This window comes from Diachasmimorpha longicaudata, chromosome 9, assembly GCF_034640455.1.
Source record: "Diachasmimorpha longicaudata isolate KC_UGA_2023 chromosome 9, iyDiaLong2, whole genome shotgun sequence".
NCBI lineage: Eukaryota > Metazoa > Arthropoda > Insecta > Hymenoptera > Braconidae > Diachasmimorpha > Diachasmimorpha longicaudata.
In genome coordinates, this window is record NC_087233.1 from 3,641,718 (window position 1) to 3,659,148 (window position 17,431).

General features: G+C 37.0%; 2 protein-coding genes across 3 annotated transcripts; both read right to left on the reverse strand.

Annotated features, from left to right (window-relative positions):
* Positions 1-10,918: 10,918 nt before the first annotated feature.
* LOC135165764 (troponin C, isoallergen Bla g 6.0101-like) lies at positions 10,919-13,218 on the reverse strand. Its single transcript, XM_064127366.1, has 5 exons — positions 13,071-13,218; positions 12,946-12,973; positions 12,591-12,734; positions 11,803-12,054; positions 10,919-11,182 (listed from the first exon to the last, which is right to left on the reverse strand). Exons 1-5 carry the CDS (start codon positions 13,071-13,073, stop codon positions 11,148-11,150), a joined length of 462 nt encoding a protein of 153 aa, XP_063983436.1. The 5' UTR covers positions 13,074-13,218; the 3' UTR covers positions 10,919-11,147.
* Positions 13,219-14,605: 1,387 nt separating this feature from the next.
* On the reverse strand, positions 14,606-17,160 carry LOC135165763 (troponin C, isoallergen Bla g 6.0201-like). Of its 2 annotated transcripts, none has more exons than XM_064127364.1 (5): positions 17,012-17,160; positions 16,898-16,931; positions 15,993-16,139; positions 14,818-15,072; positions 14,606-14,745 (listed from the first exon to the last, which is right to left on the reverse strand). In XM_064127364.1, the coding sequence occupies exons 1-5, from the start codon at positions 17,012-17,014 to the stop codon at positions 14,720-14,722; spliced, it is 465 nt and encodes a 154-aa protein (XP_063983434.1). In that variant the 5' UTR covers positions 17,015-17,160; the 3' UTR covers positions 14,606-14,719. The 2 variants fall into 2 exon arrangements, with proteins under 2 accessions (XP_063983434.1, XP_063983435.1); XM_064127365.1 differs by having other exon boundaries at positions 16,894-16,931; positions 17,012-17,113.
* Between the last annotated feature and the right edge of the window lie 271 nt (positions 17,161-17,431).

A 17,431-nucleotide genomic window follows, 5' to 3' on the forward strand; every position in this document is an offset into this window, starting at 1 on the left:
TGAGGGCCCCTGTTATGCCCAGCATCGCAAGCCTGCCTATTTTGTCCACCGCTTTCCTGTGGCAGGCCTTGTTCAAGGCTGTCCACCACACTGCGGCTGCGTATGTTAGCTGTGGGGTCATAATGGCCGTGTAGATCCATTTGACCATCTTCGGCCTTAGACCCCATGTGCTTCCAAACATTCGCCTACATGCCCAGTAAGTCATGGTGACCTTGCTAGTCTGCATGGCGATGTGCTTTTTCCAGCTGAGCTTCTCGTCGAGCCAAATACCTAAGTATTTGACCTCACTCGAGAATTTCAGCATTGTGTTGTAAATGGAGGGAGCCTTAACAGCACCCCTCCTTCTACGTGTGAAGTGCACCATCTCCGTTTTGCCTGGGTTTACCCTTAGGCCCTTCGATGTGCACCACTGCTGAACATAGTCCAGCGCCTTTTGCATCTTGCTGTGCAGCATGCTCGTGTTCCTGCTAGTTACCAGCAGTGCCACATCATCCGCATATGCGACTGTCCTTACCCCCAGTTCCTCGAGTCCAGTGAGGAGGCCGTCAACTACGAGGAGCCATAGCAGAGGAGAGATAACCCCCCCCTGCGGGCAGCCCCTCCCTACCGCAGCCCTTACCTCACTGTCCCCAAGGGTGGAGTGGACAACTCTTGTTCGGAGCATGGCGGCTATCCATTTGATGATCGAATTCTCGATCCCAAACGCTGCCGCAGCTTTCTCCATTGTATCAAAGGCGGTATTGTCGAAGGCCCCTTCGATGTCGATAAAGACGCCAAGGGTGTCCTCCCCCCTTTCCTTCGCATTTTCTATTGTGCCTACCAAGTGGTGCAGCGCAGTCTCAGTCGATCTGCCAGCTTGGTAAGCATGTTGTGAGGGGCATATCTGATTAATCCTCAGTGCCCCCTCCTTAATGTGCCTATCGACCAGCCTTTCCAGCGTCTTCAGTAAGAAGGAGCTCAGGCTGATCGGTCTGTAGGCTTTCGCGTTGTCGTAGCTGCATTTACCCGGTTTGGGGATAAAGACAACCCTGACTTCCCGCCACCTGCCTGGCACATAGCCCAATGCTAGGCAGGCCCTGAATGCCGGTATCAGTCTGCGCAGGAGCAATGGCCCCCCTCTTCGCAAGAGGGCCGGATGTATCCCATCCGGACCTGGACTCTTGTACATTTCGAAGGAGTCCACCGCCCATTGCAGCCTGTCCAGCGTTACTATTCGTGCGGCTAGCTCCCAGTCGGGATCGCCGCTTCCTGTTCGCTTCCAGTCCACTTCCAGGCACTCTCCTGGAAGCTCTATAATAGAGTCCGGGAAGTGCGCGCGAACCAGATGCTCAAGGACCTCTCGCGGTTCTGTGATGGTCTCTCCGCTTTCCAGCGTGATTCCACCCAGCCGTTGTGAAGGGCCCCCCGAGAAGACCCTGCGAAGCCTGGAGATGCCTGAAAGCGCCTCCAGTTCCTCACAGTATGTCCTCCAGGTGAGCTCCTTTGATCGTTTTATGAGCCTCTTGTACTCTCTCTGCACATTTCTGTACAGAGTCCAGTCTTCGGCCCTCTTCGATTTGTGCGCTCGGTTTCCGAGCCTCCTGGACTGGCTTCTCAGCCTGTCCAACTCACGGCTCCACCAAGGCACTTTGTTACCCTTCCTGCAACGTCTAGCCGGGCATGCCGTCTCAAAAGACTCAGTTAGGGCAACGTGGATTCTTTCCACCTCGTCCTCTAACCGGTCCTCCCTGCAGGGCCTAACGCGTCCAACCCCGAGCCTTTCCTCCAGGTTCCTCTCGAAGGAGTCCCAGTCGGTGGCCCTTGGGTTTCTGCGCAGGCGGTCCTGCTGCGGTTGGGCACAGCCCTCTATGCTAAATCTGATGCGTCGATGGTCAGAGAGTGTGTCCTCTCGGTCCACCCTCCAGTCCCTGCATCGCCTCGCCAGCCGGCGGGTGCACATGGTTACGTCAATGATACATTGACAGCGAGAAGTGACGAACGTGGGCCTCGAGCCCCTGTTTAGGATCTCCAGGTCCACGTCTGCCATAAATTCCAGGAGAGCAGTGCCCCTGTCATTACATCTTTCGCTACCCCACACCACGTTCTGCGCGTTTGCGTCACAACCTATGATGAGTGGCAACTTTCTAGCTCTGCAGTGATTCACCAGATCACGCAGCTCATTGGTAGGTGGTGGTGTCGGCGAGTCATGTGGGAAGTAAGCCGAGCAGAAAACTATGTCCTCCGCACCGGTCTCCCCCCGAAGTCTCACGACAATCGCCACCAAGTCTCTGTGGCAGAAGTTGGCCATTCCCCTGGCTCCGCACGCTCTTTTGACAGCAATGCAGGCCCTGGGGCCCAGGTCGCCCCGAGCATAGAATAGCTCCACTTCGCCTCCAGATAGGCCTTTTACCGAGCCTCCGTGTTGCCAGGGCTCTTGTATAAGGCATATGTCTGTATGCTCTACTGCTAGGCTGCGACTCAGCAGGGCAGTCGCAGCCTTGCAGTGCTGCAAGTTAATCTGGGAGCAGTGGACTAGCAGAGAGCCTAAGCCGTCTCCCCGCATATTGCCCTCTGCTCCTTCTCCCCTTGTCCCCCTGGCCATTGGTGGGCCGTTAGGCAGGGCCGCCTGGTGGTGCCCTACCCTGCCCCGAGTGTGATGAGCCCGGCAGGGCCCAGTTGAGGGTCCCTTGAGACCCTCGCCCAGTTCCCGCCGCGCCCCCTCTCACCAGAGGCGGCCTTCCTCTCCGGCCTTTACTCCGTCCGCTCAGCGGAGGCTTTGCAGGGGCAAGGGGGTCCCTCTGTAAGAGGGAGCCTTCCTCGCTCTCCTTTTCCTCACCCTCGCGGGCGCCTTCCCCGGCAGTTACTGGGGCACTCTCCAGGCCACTTGGGCCCTTTGGTGCTCCCTCCCGCCCTCCCCCATCCTCGGCGATCCCCGACCCCCCTTGGTCAGCGACCGCGTCCACTGGGCCTGTCTGCGCCCGGGGCGCCTTTCCTCCCGCCGCTCTCCGCTGGGTCTCATAAAAACGAGCCCGGCCGAGGCAGTAGAAAGGGGCCATCCCCAGACCTTTCAGAACCTCTAGGGACTGGGGGTCCACACCCAACACCAGGTTGAGCCCCTCCTCCCCGCTCCGGCAGTCCCAGACCCTCCACTTACCTGTGGTGAGGGCCCTGTTCTGCCTTCTCAGCCTCTCGAGGGCCACAGCCGCCCCCACGGGTTTTCCCGGGAGAAAGGCCGTAACCCTGATCAGCTTTTGGAGCGCTTCCTTATCCACCAGGATAAGGGAGGCCCCCTCCCAGGGTACCAAGGTGGGCACCACGGTTTTCAGCCATTCTCTCGACTGACTGTCCGTGCATGCCACCCATAGCACGCCATCGTCAAACCAGTGGCCATCAAAACTCGGGAGCTGACCGTCTAGGTCAGTCCCAAACATTGCCGCCACTAGCGCCTCCTGAACCAGGTAGGCCTGCTCCCTCGTCAGGGACAGCTCAGGATGGCCAGTTGGCACTATGGCCACCCTGCCGCCACCCTTCGCCGCCTCTTTGAAGGAGGTTGCCCCTAGCCCTTCCATAGCCCTTGCCTTTTTCTTGGGCATGGCCACATCGGGGGGAGTGGATCCGGAGGACCTGGGCCTCTTGGGCCCTGTCCCCTGTTCCTCCTTATCCCCCGACGCGGTCTCTGCCTGCGGAGATTGCTGATCCCGCGAGGCCTCGGCTTTCAGCCTAGCCTGGCGGGCCCGGCGCTTCTCCGCACCCGTCCTACCCTTTCTCCTCTTCCCCTGGGTAGGGTCAGCGACAGCGGGCCCACCACTGGTAGGCCCCTCTGAGGCTGACTCCTCCTCCACTTCCATTCGAATCTGCGCTTGTTCCCCTTCCGGAGCCCTAGCGCAGATCGTCACCTCCTTTGCCCTGGAAGCCTTTGCCGTTCCCTCAGTGAGGGCACCGTCATCGGCGTTAAAATTTTTATTAAATGTTGGGTCCATGTGATTCCCACGAGTGTCCAGGAAAAACGGTCCACCCCCGCAGAGCCTGGATGCGGAGGTAAGGCATGCATACAATGGGGTGCTGCCTGGTTCCCCAAGGGTATCGTTAGAGACACTGTACCCCAGTGCCATTCAGCCCTCGGCACGATTACTTCCACCTTGGCTTGGGGAGTCTGGTCCGCGGCGATGCTTTTGGTCTTCCTGACGGGTCTTTACTCCCGTAGGTCGACGTTATGGCCATCGCAGACCGATATCCGAAGTGTACCCCGGAAATCCAGATTCAGGTGCTCTTTCCAGCCTCCTGTCTCCGGTCCCAAGGTGCCACTCATACTTCGGTCCCCTCCTATCCGCCACCTGGAGACGCGCTCAGTGGGTGACTCAAACCCTCCCCTTCGTCTCGTTTATAGAGAGGTCCGGGGCTGAGTATTCATACTTAATTTAATATTTTAATTTACTTTTTCATTAATTTCTTTATTTACCTTTCATTTAATTCCCTCACTTACGTTTTACTTATTTTTTTCATTTACCTTTTATTCCATTTCTTTATTAACATTTTGTTCAGTTTTTTTATTTACGTTCTACGTAGTTTGTTAATTCAACTGTTTATTTACTTTTCATTGAATTTTTTCACTCACCTTTTATCTAATTGAATTAAGCTATCGATTTTTTTTCGTTGTCGTCGAGACTTAAAGACACACGCAATCGATAATACAATGACCCCAGTTGTTTATGGGCCACAGAATCACAAGACCACATTCTATGGGCAATGCCCGGTGTACAATCAGCGGAGAACTAAATTAAAAGACATGTTGGGAGTAAAAAATTATTTTACCTTCCACCTGGAGTTGAAAAAAAATTGCCAATAGACTATAAATAAGTAGAACAGATTTGGAATTTTTTAGAGGAATGCAAAGAGCTGGTTTTTGACAAAACAAAATTACCAGTAATTTTTTTTCGTTCGATTTGTTAAAGAAAAAATTGGACTTCAATTCGAGCAGTAAAATTCGAAGGTCTTTGACAGGAAAAAAAAAAAAAAAGAATGAGATTGTGATGTTACAAATGATCTAAGACTCGTCATCACGATACAATTCGCTCTCCTTTCACTGGCTGCGTATTGATGACGTATTTTTTTCAATAAAAACCACACGCCACATTGAATTTCAAATTCCTAAACCATCACCGGATCAAAGTGAAATAGTTTTACAATTGAGTGAATTCTGAGCTTATAATATAATATATAATATATAATATATAATATATAATATATAATATATAATATATAATATATAATATATAATATATAATATATAGAATATAGTATATAATATATAAATTAATATTATAGTCCTGACGTTAATTAATATCATAGGATTAACTTGAATTATATTGTATATTCTATTAACATTTACTTATTAATTTTTATATTAAATAATTTTCATAACAAGTAACATTATTAATATATCTTATATATTATATATAATCTATTGATTTTCTCAATTGGCGAATAAGTTTCGCTCTCGATTATTTACCACTCATGTTTTTCACTCATTTTAGATAATATTTTAAACGCTCTTATTTTTTTTTCCCAACAATTTTCGATGAGGTCTTTATGGCAGTCACAGGTCCCACTTGAATATCAATCAATTGGACGTTTTCCTTTCTAAGATATCTGAAACTAGAGTAAAATGTATTACGTCATTGCTACACAATAATCGAGTTGATTTTATTTCATTACTCTTTACATTTATTCTGTTTAATTGTCCCTCAACTGAATCAATTTCCTATCATTCCCATCCATATTAATTAAAATTAATTGACATCGTGATCAGTTAATAATGTGAACATCTCACATGATTCTTATATTACACTAACATACCATATAAACACCAATATTAATAATAACATTAATAATTAATTTTATAATCTTAATCTCATTTAATATCACAACATTAATTCAAATTATCTCGTACATTCTATTAACATTTTATTATTAATTTTTATATTATATAATTTTCGTACCAAGTGACATTACACTAATTTATAACATAAAAAATGGAATATTATGTAATGTAGAATATTTTTGTTTCATTTTTATATTTTTTTATATATATTATATTTTATATACATATATCGCTGAAAATATGTATGTGAAATAGTTGTATTATCATAGTTTCTTCTGGATAAAAAAATTGATACATAATTTCTCAATGTTTTCAGCTCACAGGGGGAGATGGTGGGATGGTGGGTGAGGGGTGAGGGAGAGGGAGGGAAAGAATAAGTTGAAAAAAAATGTGTATAACTCAAGTGGCACGCCAGAGTGGCAATCGATTGAAATTCCAAGCGTTACACGTTCCCACAGATGTTTTATGGTGCGTAATCGTTTGCGCGGTATGTACTATTTCTCTCTTCTCCCTTTATCCATATAATATTCTCTTGTTAACAAACACATCACGCTCTAATATTCTGTAATAGCAAAGTTAACTTCCCTCCCTTGGAATAATGCTAGCGTTAAAAAAAAATAAACAACGTTAGGATTATTATATTTCACGTCAATTAATCAGTTATAAATGGCGATTTTCAGGAGTATTTACTCGTTTATATGCGACAACTGTCGGAGGTGGAGAAATAATCGAGAAATTTACACTTGTTTTGAGGATTGTTTATACGGTGACACAAAATGTTGGGAGATTTCCATAAATACATGTTAAAATGTTCTTTATAAGTGGAGAGTAGGTGAAGGGTTCTGTCGATTGACTCGAATTGCAACGCAGTGGAGGTGGTTATTAGCTAAGCGTGGATAATAAATAAAATGAAAAATATAAATTAACAGAAAGGAACAATCGAAATTAAAATGAAATAAAATAAAATTTTTCTATTTGGACAGAATTATTTGTTTAGTTATTTCTTGATTCATTCGTTTTGTTATTCATTCATTCAATTATTTATGTGAAAAGTTTGGTCTGACTTGTTTTGCTATCGGTTTGTTACTACTTATTTATCATTCAAGAGCTCGATATTTTTTTAATTAAGTCATCGCATGGAATTTGGAACATTATTTTTAATAATTTTCACTTTCATTTTTTTGGAGAAATTAAATCTCCTGTTTTAGATCGATTAATAGAGAAAATAAAAAATGATATCGGTGATCTATGAGTGATATCGTATTCTAAATTCCAGGGAATTTTTAGACAGTGAAAAAATGTGTATATAAAAGGGTTACAGAAATATAATATCTCTATATGGATAGCTGTTGATTTGTCGAGGTTGGTTTCTCAAGTAGACTGTTATAAACACCGAAATACAATGAAGTTGCGCGCGTGTTGAAATTATTCAATCAACCGTTGAAATTCATTTGTCCCTCTCAGCGTTCTTTTCTCTTTGTGGTCAGTAACATTGCTTTTTACCTTTACGGAGTTTATCCGATTTTAATTAAACATGAAAGAAATCCGTGGAGTTTTTTTTGCACTAAAATTTCTACGTTGAATCTAACATAACAGGGACGCATAGAAGGATTATGGAATTTTTTTTTCTAATAAATTAGTATGATAACGATGATTAATCTACCCACTAAAAAAAAATTCAACTTTTTTTTGTCATCGATCCATTTATGTAATATATAAAATTGAATACCAGACGATTTTATTTGAAAAGAAAATAAACATCAAAAAGTATATTGTTCTTCAATGAAACACTGACTTGAGTTTTAATAATTTATCAAATTATATATCGATAGGAAAGTGCCAATACCAGGAATTACTAATGAATTGTGAAATATTTTCATCTGGAAAATTTTTTTTTCCAAGTCTTTCTTAATTGCACAGAAATTTCCGCATAATGGGTTCTCTCATTGATTGACAAATAAGATTAGCTAATATAACACTGAGTAATAATTATCTCCTTTTTCATCACCATTCCAAAGATTAAATAATTTTTCCACATGCAGACATGTACAACAATAACGAGTCAATTAATAATTCAAGTAAATCAATGAATCTCGTTACAATTTATTCTCGTCTCAATGAAATCACATAGTAGTTGATCATTTAACGAAGCTCAGGTGGTTAATTGATGGAGAAAGTATCCACGAATGTAAGATATATATAATTAAACCAGTCGAGAAAATTGGGACTCAACTGTTGGTTGTGTCTAGTAATGTGGGGATTCGCAAATCTCAATGGGGTGCATTGTGAGGCTCGAGGGTAAATATAATTCACAGGTTGATTCAAAATTTTGCAACTACTTACTCGTCATTACATATATTATTTACAGGTTATTACATAAATAAATAAATGACGTACAAGTTACTTCCGATTTCACTGCTGAGATTGCAGTGAACATTCTTCAGGTATTTCAATTATATAATATTTACATTTTTGTAGAATTACGTTGAGTGTTAGAAGCAGTTTGAGATTTATGCAATGAAATCACTCGTTCGCCTGAATATATCACCTGTAAATCATCATTATTCAACTTAATGGCGGGTTATAGGTGTTGTTTTGTTTAAATTCATATGTGTGCAAAATAAAATGGACTAAAAATATTAAATATTCAATATTTCGGTATTGAGAGAGTTAGACTTTCATTAGAATCTAATTAATAATTGAATTATAATTGAATATATATGTAAATATTATTTATATAATTTATATATTACTTTTAAGAATATTTCATATTGAATATAAAAGAATAAAACGTAATGAAAAATATTGTAATGGAATATAAGAATATTTTAATTATTTTATGTTTTATGTGCTGTAGACATATAAAATTTTTTTTTCCAGTTTTTCGATACCACTTTCATTCAAAGAATATCTTAAAATTATTATTTTAATTATAATTACACCATTAGGATGCATCTATTAATTAATGAATATAATTTCAGTCGACCATCGAAAGGTCCTGAAGTTATTTTAATTTCATATTTAATATAATTCCTATGAAACAAAACTATTTATATATGAAATTAGTAAATAAATTATTAATAAAAATGAAATTTCACTTCTATCCAATGTAAATTAAAACGAAAAATAACAGTGAGCAATTACAATTTTAATTTTGCAAGATAATTGCAGTCACTTTTCCCATCAATTGGAGCGTTTATAATCAAGTTTAATATTCTCTGATTTATTTTTGATAGATTGATGGACTTCATGACTTCACCATTGCAATTACTGTTAATTTCCCCCCTTTTTATTACTTTTTAAAAGGCCATTTAAAATCGTAAATATTCATGAGATAATGATAATAACTCAATAAGTAAATATAATGTGGATTTAAGTTAGTCAGTGTCTGGAGGAGGTGAATAACAGGAGGAGGGCTCGCGTTTTCGCGAGCCGTTGATTTGATGGAAGACGCGTGACATGTTGACGTTGATCTGTCTTTACTGAAGACAGGAATTATCCTTATGATGCATGTACTGTGTGAATAATCACACTGGGCGGGGATACATGCATGTACAAGAGAAGGAAGTGTACATAATCTTGACAATTGAACGGGAGAAAAAAAATTCAAATAGTTAACAATTTTAGTATTTAACGGAAGGAATTGAGGAAGTTAATTTATGACTAGTTGCACGGAAAGAAATATTTCCGTAAAAATTATTTATCGTCGTAATTCTGGCGCGATATGTGATTATAGAAACGATCACATAATAAACAAAAAATTCCTTAAATTAATTATTTTTCAGTTCCAGGAAAAGAAAAAGTTATGACTTTTTTTTATCAAAATTTTTGTGCCCCAGATATTATATGTTATATTATATATATTATATTGTATTGTATATTATATATATCATATATTATATATTATACATTAAATATTATATATTATAAACGAGTTGTAATTTTTAATTTGAAAAATTGTAACAATTGAATTTTATTCGACGAAACTTTTCCAACGGTTCAGTAATTTCTCCCCCAATCGTCAGTAAAAAAATTACTGTACTGTAATTTGAATTAAATTTTCCCATTAAATTTCACAATCGCCAAGTGAAGTGGGAGCTCCGTAATTTTTATTGACTATTATTCTCCGTGTGGGATGTAAATAATGAGAATTTTCGTACAAATCCAATCGTTTCGCTAATTTGACTGAGGGAAAAACGGGTAAAAAGAAACGAATGAAGAAAAAAAAAAAGAGGAAAAAAGAGGTGACACTTGACTTTCACTTCCTCGTGTAGACGTCCGCGGATACTCACGCACGTTGTAGCCGTCAAACGTGACAAGTGTTTCCTCGTAATTAGAAATAAAATTTCGAGAATAAAACGGAAAGATGTTTGTTTTCTTTTTTATGGGCGAATGCGGCCGGTTTTTAGGTATCTCTGGTCTTTTGGAAATTTATAGGGTTATCAAAAATTACACAAACCTTTTTTTGAAAATTCGATCATATTTCGTATTCTATTTTTTAAAAAGTTAAAAAATCAGAGCTTAACATACAAAAAATCTCATTTTTTGATTATTAGACGTGAAAAAAATCAACAAATTTTTGGAGACTTCGTAAAAAATAATCCACCGTTTAACAAACAAGTTCTATTATTTGTTTATAAGAAGGAGTTGTTTAAAAAAATATCAACACGTTCCGGAAGTTAATTTGGGTACTTTGCAATTAATTAGAAAATTTACCAATTGAAAATAATCAAAATTAGCGCACGCGGTCGGTAAAATACCGATCTGAGGGAGCGACTTTAATGTCGGTCACTGGATTGTTCCATTTTTCATAAATATAAATTTTGTCCTTCAAATTACAATTTATTCAAATTGCAATTGATTTCATCATGAAATAATAACAATTTTCTCAATAAAAATTTTATATTTTATTTTTTTATATATAAAAATCAATATTGCAGGTCCCAAATTGTTTACATCAGGTTATATTATTTATCTCAATGTTTACGACACCAACAATCACTGTAATCACATGAAATACCGTCAGAGCGGGGACCGAGGGATAAAAAATACAAGAACTCACTTGAAAATTACATTTTATTTCCACTTGTTTCTGCCCTGTGTCGACGTTTATATGTATGTGTGTGCATGTGTGTGAGTGGAATATCGATGAAATTATGATAATTTAGAATAAAATCTGAAGTAACGATCCAATGCAATGGAAAACGTCATATAAACTTTCCAAGTTTCCATCGGTTTCGTGCAAATTTTTATGCTTCCTGGTTGTGAACTAGAATAATTGTAATATTCAGTCATCGCCGCCTGTCATAACTTCCATGAATTCTGAAATGACATAATTCATTAGAAAGTTTTGGGAAAATTGTGTTCCATCCGCTCCAGAATAAAATTTGACGAAATTTCGGTAGAATAATGACACAGGTCTCACCACTTTTGGTCTGACCCTTTTCTACTCCCGTCTGTTACTACTGATTTTCAAAGCAAATCAGTAGTAACGGACGCAAGTTGTTTCTCTCCCCGACCACATTTTTCTCCCTTTTTTAACGTACACTAATATTTTTTACAAAGTAAAAAAAAATTCTAAAATCAAAAATCTAAACGAAGAGAAAAATTCGTCAAAAATTACCGGACCATTTGGTAATTGCGTTGGGTTTCGTTCGTTTTGGAAAATTACCGCATCGGTAATTTATTTGATAAAATTTGTCAACTGTTCAGTAATAATTATGGAGCCCTTCGCAAAAAATTAACGAACTGTCAGGTAATTTTTCTCAAATGGTCAAGTAATTTTTCCCATGGCCTCGATAAATATTAATAATCAGTACGATAATTTTTTCCGAAGGGTCAAAACACAAGACGATTACCAAATGGTACGGTAATTTCTATTTAATGGTATCCCCCTCTGTGTAAAAATGGATTTTTATCAAAATTTTTATTGTAATTATTACCATCAAAATCAAGGGTTCCAGAGCCATCGGCGTCGATTTCCTCGATCATGAGATCTAACTCTTCATTAGTTAATTTATCGTCGAGTTCGTGTAAAATATCGCGGAATACATCGGTTGTTATGTAACCATTGCCTTCTTTGTCGTAAAGACGAAAGGCCTCGCGTAATTCTTGCTGCATTGCCTCGGTGTCTTCTTCAACCAAAAATCGGGCAGCGAGGGTGCAAAATTCTTCAAATTCAAGCTCTCCAGAGCCTGTCAATAAATAAACATTAGAGAATTATCATTATTAAAAATATCAATGAAATTAATGTATCACCTTCGAGTTCAGAAAATTATTCTTATGAAAATAAAAAACACAATTCAATCTCATTGATGGACCATTTTTGCATTTATAGAATTTTTTATAGAATTATCATAATTCAAGTGCAAAATTAATTAAATTAAATTAATGTATCACCTTAGAATTGACAGCATTATTATTATCAAAGTAAAAAGAAGAGTTGAATCTCATTGATAGACTACCTATGAATCTATAGAATTATTTATAAAATTATCAGAATTGAAGTGGAAAAATAATGAAATTAAATTAACGTATCACTTTCAAGTTTACAGAATTATTATTGTTAAAGTAGAAAAAATAATTAAAGTAAATTGATGAGCTATTTTGGTGTTTACAGAATTATTATTACTAAAGCAGAAAAAGTAGTCAATAAAAATGATGTACCATTTTCGCATTTATTGAATTATAACAATTAAAGTGGTGAAATAATTAAATTAAATTAACGTACCATCTTCGTCGACCTCAGCGATAATTTCAGCCAATGTTTCTTCGCTCAATTCATATCCAAGCATAGCCAAAATGGTTCCAACCATATCAGTACCGATGCACCCTTTTTTAGCCTGATCGAAAGCATCGAAAGCCTTTTTAAGCACTAAAAAGGGTAAATAATTTTTAAAGCAGAAGAAAAACTTTAAATCTTCAAAAATACGTTTGAAAATCTTCAATTGTGGTAACTCATCGAGAAAAAATTATATAAATACATATTTTCTATGTTCATAATATTACATTTTCTTCTACCTATTATGATATCACTATTGCATCATTAAATTTTTATTTAATAAACATAGATTTTCATAACTCACACGCTATCTGATCCTTCGTCAATTCATCCTGAAAAACAGAGATACGATGTAATCCAAAAAATTATTGAACAATTATTTCAATCACTCAGACATTATTAATCGTAATAATCGTATTAATCGTTTACCATATTGAGTGTGAATTTTAATTAAATACCCCGACGGTAAAAACCCGGATGAGAGTAATTATCAACTGCGGAGACAGTTGCCGATGGGAGTTGGCAATATGCGGAGTTAACTGGCGAGATGCATCGTTTTTAAACGTTTTCCGTGGTTTAAAATGTTATTCTGGCAAATGCCTACAAATCGAATGCAAGAATTCCGTTTCGATTCAATTTCGTTCTAGTAGTTTACAGATTCATACGAGGGCACATATTATACGCTTTAATCCTCGGTTAGGTAGTTCTTGTAATCCTCTATTAAATAGTATCCGGGAGTCGCTGGGTTATATATAATATATAATATATAATTTTATGTATAAAATAATTTAAATAATAATTTTTCAAGCAGAACGTATTTTTTTCTATTACAAAACGAAATTTTTTATTTTTTTTAGGTATGGCATAATATAAAATACCTTTTTCAAAGAAATTAAATATTTATGTATAAATATTATATATGAGATAATATTGCGTAAAATTATATATAATATTATCAATATACATTAAATGTTTTATCAAATTTAATTGAATTAAATCTATACACATATGACGTATTATGTATGCACTCTATTATATATATGTCTACTATACATAATATATGTATATGAAGATATAAAATATACGTTAAACTGATCATTCAATAAAATTTATTTGCATTATAATTAAAAATTTAGACATTTCTAAAATAAATTAGAACATTTTTAATTCAATTTAATTTTATAACTAAATTCTTGGAATTGAAATAAATTTTATTAAAGTTTTTTGCTTAATTTAATATACAAAATATATATTTTATGATTATCTTTTTCTCTCCTTTCTTTCTTTCACCAGATGCCATAAAATATACGCGCGATTGTTCCTAATTATTTATTTCGAAAAAATAATAAAACATGAAATATTTATCTCTTAACTAAAATGTCAAATTTCTCCCCTTCCAATCTTCAGATGGATCGCTCCACCGCCACGACCACAATAAAATCAGTTTTTTTTATTTTTTCAAACGCACAAAAAATGCACTGCGGCGCGGAGGGGGGGGGGAGCGGGTCACTTGTTAACGTTATGACGCAACGTTAGTGCGAGAATGGACGAATTGATTGCACAACATTTTTTTATTCATATGAAAATGCCTTAGGGAAGGCTTTATCTTTTGATATCCCCTTTCGATAAAGGCTGCTGTCTTATGTCATTGTGTTATAGTCAATTGGACTAATGGAATCTTAATCAGAGATATCTCACTGACCTTAATATTTATTTCTCCTTGATGGATCTTTATATTTCATCACTCCAGAGTTTTTACGATTTTCCAGTGGGTTCAATCGTGCGGAAAGAGTTCTATTTTTCGAGTATAATATCGTCAATATGGGAGGACCCGGGTGAAACAGGACAGGTGGGTAAAATGGGACATTAGTGGAAAAGGATTTTTCATTCACTTTTTGTGTAGAGTGATATATTATATATTATATGGTAGATAGAATATTAAAAACGAATATTACTCCAACAAATGTGAGAAATTCATAGTTAATTCATTTATTAAAAGTACATTTTTTTTTTTCATTCCTCTTTTCACTTTTCGACTCTCCACTTTTCCATTTGGTTTTGGCAGTGAACAGAACACATTAATGCGTCATAGCTTCCACAAATTCTGAAAATAAAATTAATACAATTAAAATGAAAGGGCGATGCGGAAAAAAAACTGCAATTGGAAGGGAAAAACCTTCAAAATCCAATGTCCCAGAACCATCAGCATCAATCTCCTCGATGATCATGTCCAATTGCTCGTCAGTCAAATTTTCATCAATTTCACATAAAATCTCGCGAAATGTGTCTGTTGTTATGTATCCATTGCCCTCTCTGTCATACAGCCTGAATGCCTCCTTCAATTCCGATTTAAGTGCTTCAACGTCAACGTCTTCCTCCATAAATTTAGCTGCTACTGTGCAAAAGTCCTCGTACTTGAGCTCTCCACTTCCTTCGGAACGAAACTCGAGATTAATCGTAAATATTTGATGATGTCGTGAGAGTAGGCGAATGTGCGCAGGATCTTTTCCTTCCTTGGGGGTTTTCTTTGAGACGAGGGGATATCAAATCATGGATGTTATTGGGGATGATTTATTAAATTATATGACAGTCATATCAGCTCTGGAATTTTTTTTTTTAATTTGCCAGATTTTTTAATTTTCAATTTTGTTTTTAGATTTAAAATTTTGTGCTCAGCTCGATTCTCTCTCATTGGAGGTAACTTTCGCACTAAAAATAGTCAATAGTATATACTAAAATATAAGTATATATATATAGTAAATATCTGTAGTAATAGTATATAGCAAAAATATACAGTAAAAAAAATGGGGTTAAATGATATTTCCTATATATAACAAATAATTATTATTTCCATGAAAAAAAAATTAAAAAAAAATATTATTGTTGTGATTATGTATTTATATGATATGTATATATCATATGTCATGTATGTCATATGTATAGTAGAAAAATGGGCGGTTTGGAGAGCTGAAAGTGTCAGCTTAGGGAATCAGAATGACACGGATTTTTCGAATAATAATTCTGTCCGTGAAAAAAATTAATTCAATGTCACTTCCTGCGATTACTGTCCCATTTCCTCAGAAATTTCTAGCAGACTATGTGTGACAAATTGTATTGGATGATATTCCTAACACGCAAAAAAAAGTATTTAATTTTGTCCATGAAATATTCTTCTGGCAGGAGAATTCAAAGGAATTTTTGAACAGAGATTTGTAAGCAAATTCGAGAAGAATATAATTGATAAAATTACATTCCTTTATTAGGACAGCATGTGAAGGCTTGGGATAATGGAGCACATGAGAAATTTGTGGATAAATGAATAAGGGTTGTTGAATAAATAATTAAATTCACCGAAAGTGTCGACTTCGTTAATCGCATCATCCAATTCGGCCATTGCATCTGCTTCAACTCCCAGCATGTCCAAGATAGTCTGGACTTCGGACGTTTTAATAACTCCCTTCTTCTCTTTGTCGAAGGTATCAAAGGCCATTTTCAGTTCTAATAACGAAAATTGATGAATTAGTGTTGATAATCGATCGTTCGGTGCGTTAAGTTTGTTGTCGCGCGACAGTTGCTTTCAAAAGTTTATGTTTACGACAGTCTATCACCTTAATTGGTTGATTGCATAGGGTGTGGACAGCTCAAAAATAATTACATAATTTCGATTATAATTATTCTCCATTATGTTAATTTATGAATTTTCAATATTTATTTTCCCAAACAAAAGGGGTTAATCGATTAAATTTTTTTTGCTGTATCCAATGATCCGAATACTAATCCAAACAATTTTTATTTAAAAAACTATTTAAGCGTTGATTAAATAAACATTCAATCTGTGAAGATCGACGTAAACTCAGAAAATTCTCCCGAATGAAAAAAAAATTCTATCGTAACTTCAAAGCAATTAATCAATTTTGTCTTTTATCGTAATTTCAAAACAATCAATCGATTTAATTTTTTTTGGTTGTACTCAATAATGCGGATACTATTCCAAAAGATTTTTATATGAAAAACAACCTAGCCGTTGATTAAAAAAAAAATAAAACCCTTAAAGCTCCATTTAAACTCATGATAATTTCCCCAAATTTCAAAAGTTGTCAAATGTCTCAAGTGCAACACGGACAATCTCAACCAGAAATTGATCATTGTAAACCACTTTTTTTAAACTATTCACAATAAAAATTGGAAAAAAAACTGTCCAGTAAATATTTTACAAGACGACAAGTTTAAAACAATTTTAAAAAATCCTCACGCACGTTTTCGTTGATCTTTACTCAACTGTCCGGGCTCCTAAAAAAGTTACAAATAATTAGATAATTCCCCCAAGTATTGGCTTCGCCACTCAAGCACTTGATCTCACAATATCTTACCATTTTTGATAATCACTGAATTAATAACAAATTAATTAAAAACACCACAAACAATTTGTCTTCAGGAGGCAGTTCGATCAGCGTTTGACGATGAACGATGCGCCACTAGACTAAGACTCGACGATTTTTTGATCGAATGTGAATGTTAAATTAATTACTAATCATTACACCAATCACTGGTCTCAGTCTTGGCAACAGATTGCATTGTTTCTATTTAAATAAACGCCGATACAGTGTACGTCGTTCCAAGATTGATTTGAGATCGATTGACAAAAAGGTCTAGGTTGATTGACGCAATATTTATTGTTATTTGGGGTGGGTCCACTGCGTCTATTGTCATTAATCGATTTGTTATAAATCCTAAAATGCATTATTTTCTGTATCATATTCCCTCACATAACTCATCATTTAATGAAGTAA

What these genes read in the sequence shown, in the direction of transcription:
- LOC135165764 (XM_064127366.1), bottom strand. An exon ending in GACGAAGGATCAGATAGCGT is followed by an intron (nt 12,735 to 12,945) that starts GTGAGTTATGAA and finishes TACCCTTTTTAG; the next exon opens with TGCTTAAAAAGGCTTTCGAT. An exon ending in TGGAACCCTTGATTTTGATG is followed by an intron (nt 11,183 to 11,802) that starts GTAATAATTACA and finishes ATGTCATTTCAG; the next exon opens with AATTCATGGAAGTTATGACA.
- LOC135165763 (XM_064127364.1), bottom strand. An exon ending in GAGTAAAGATCAACGAAAAC is followed by an intron (nt 16,140 to 16,897) that starts GTGCGTGAGGAT and finishes TTTCGTTATTAG; the next exon opens with AACTGAAAATGGCCTTTGAT. An exon ending in TGGGACATTGGATTTTGAAG is followed by an intron (nt 14,746 to 14,817) that starts GTTTTTCCCTTC and finishes TTTTATTTTCAG; the next exon opens with AATTTGTGGAAGCTATGACG.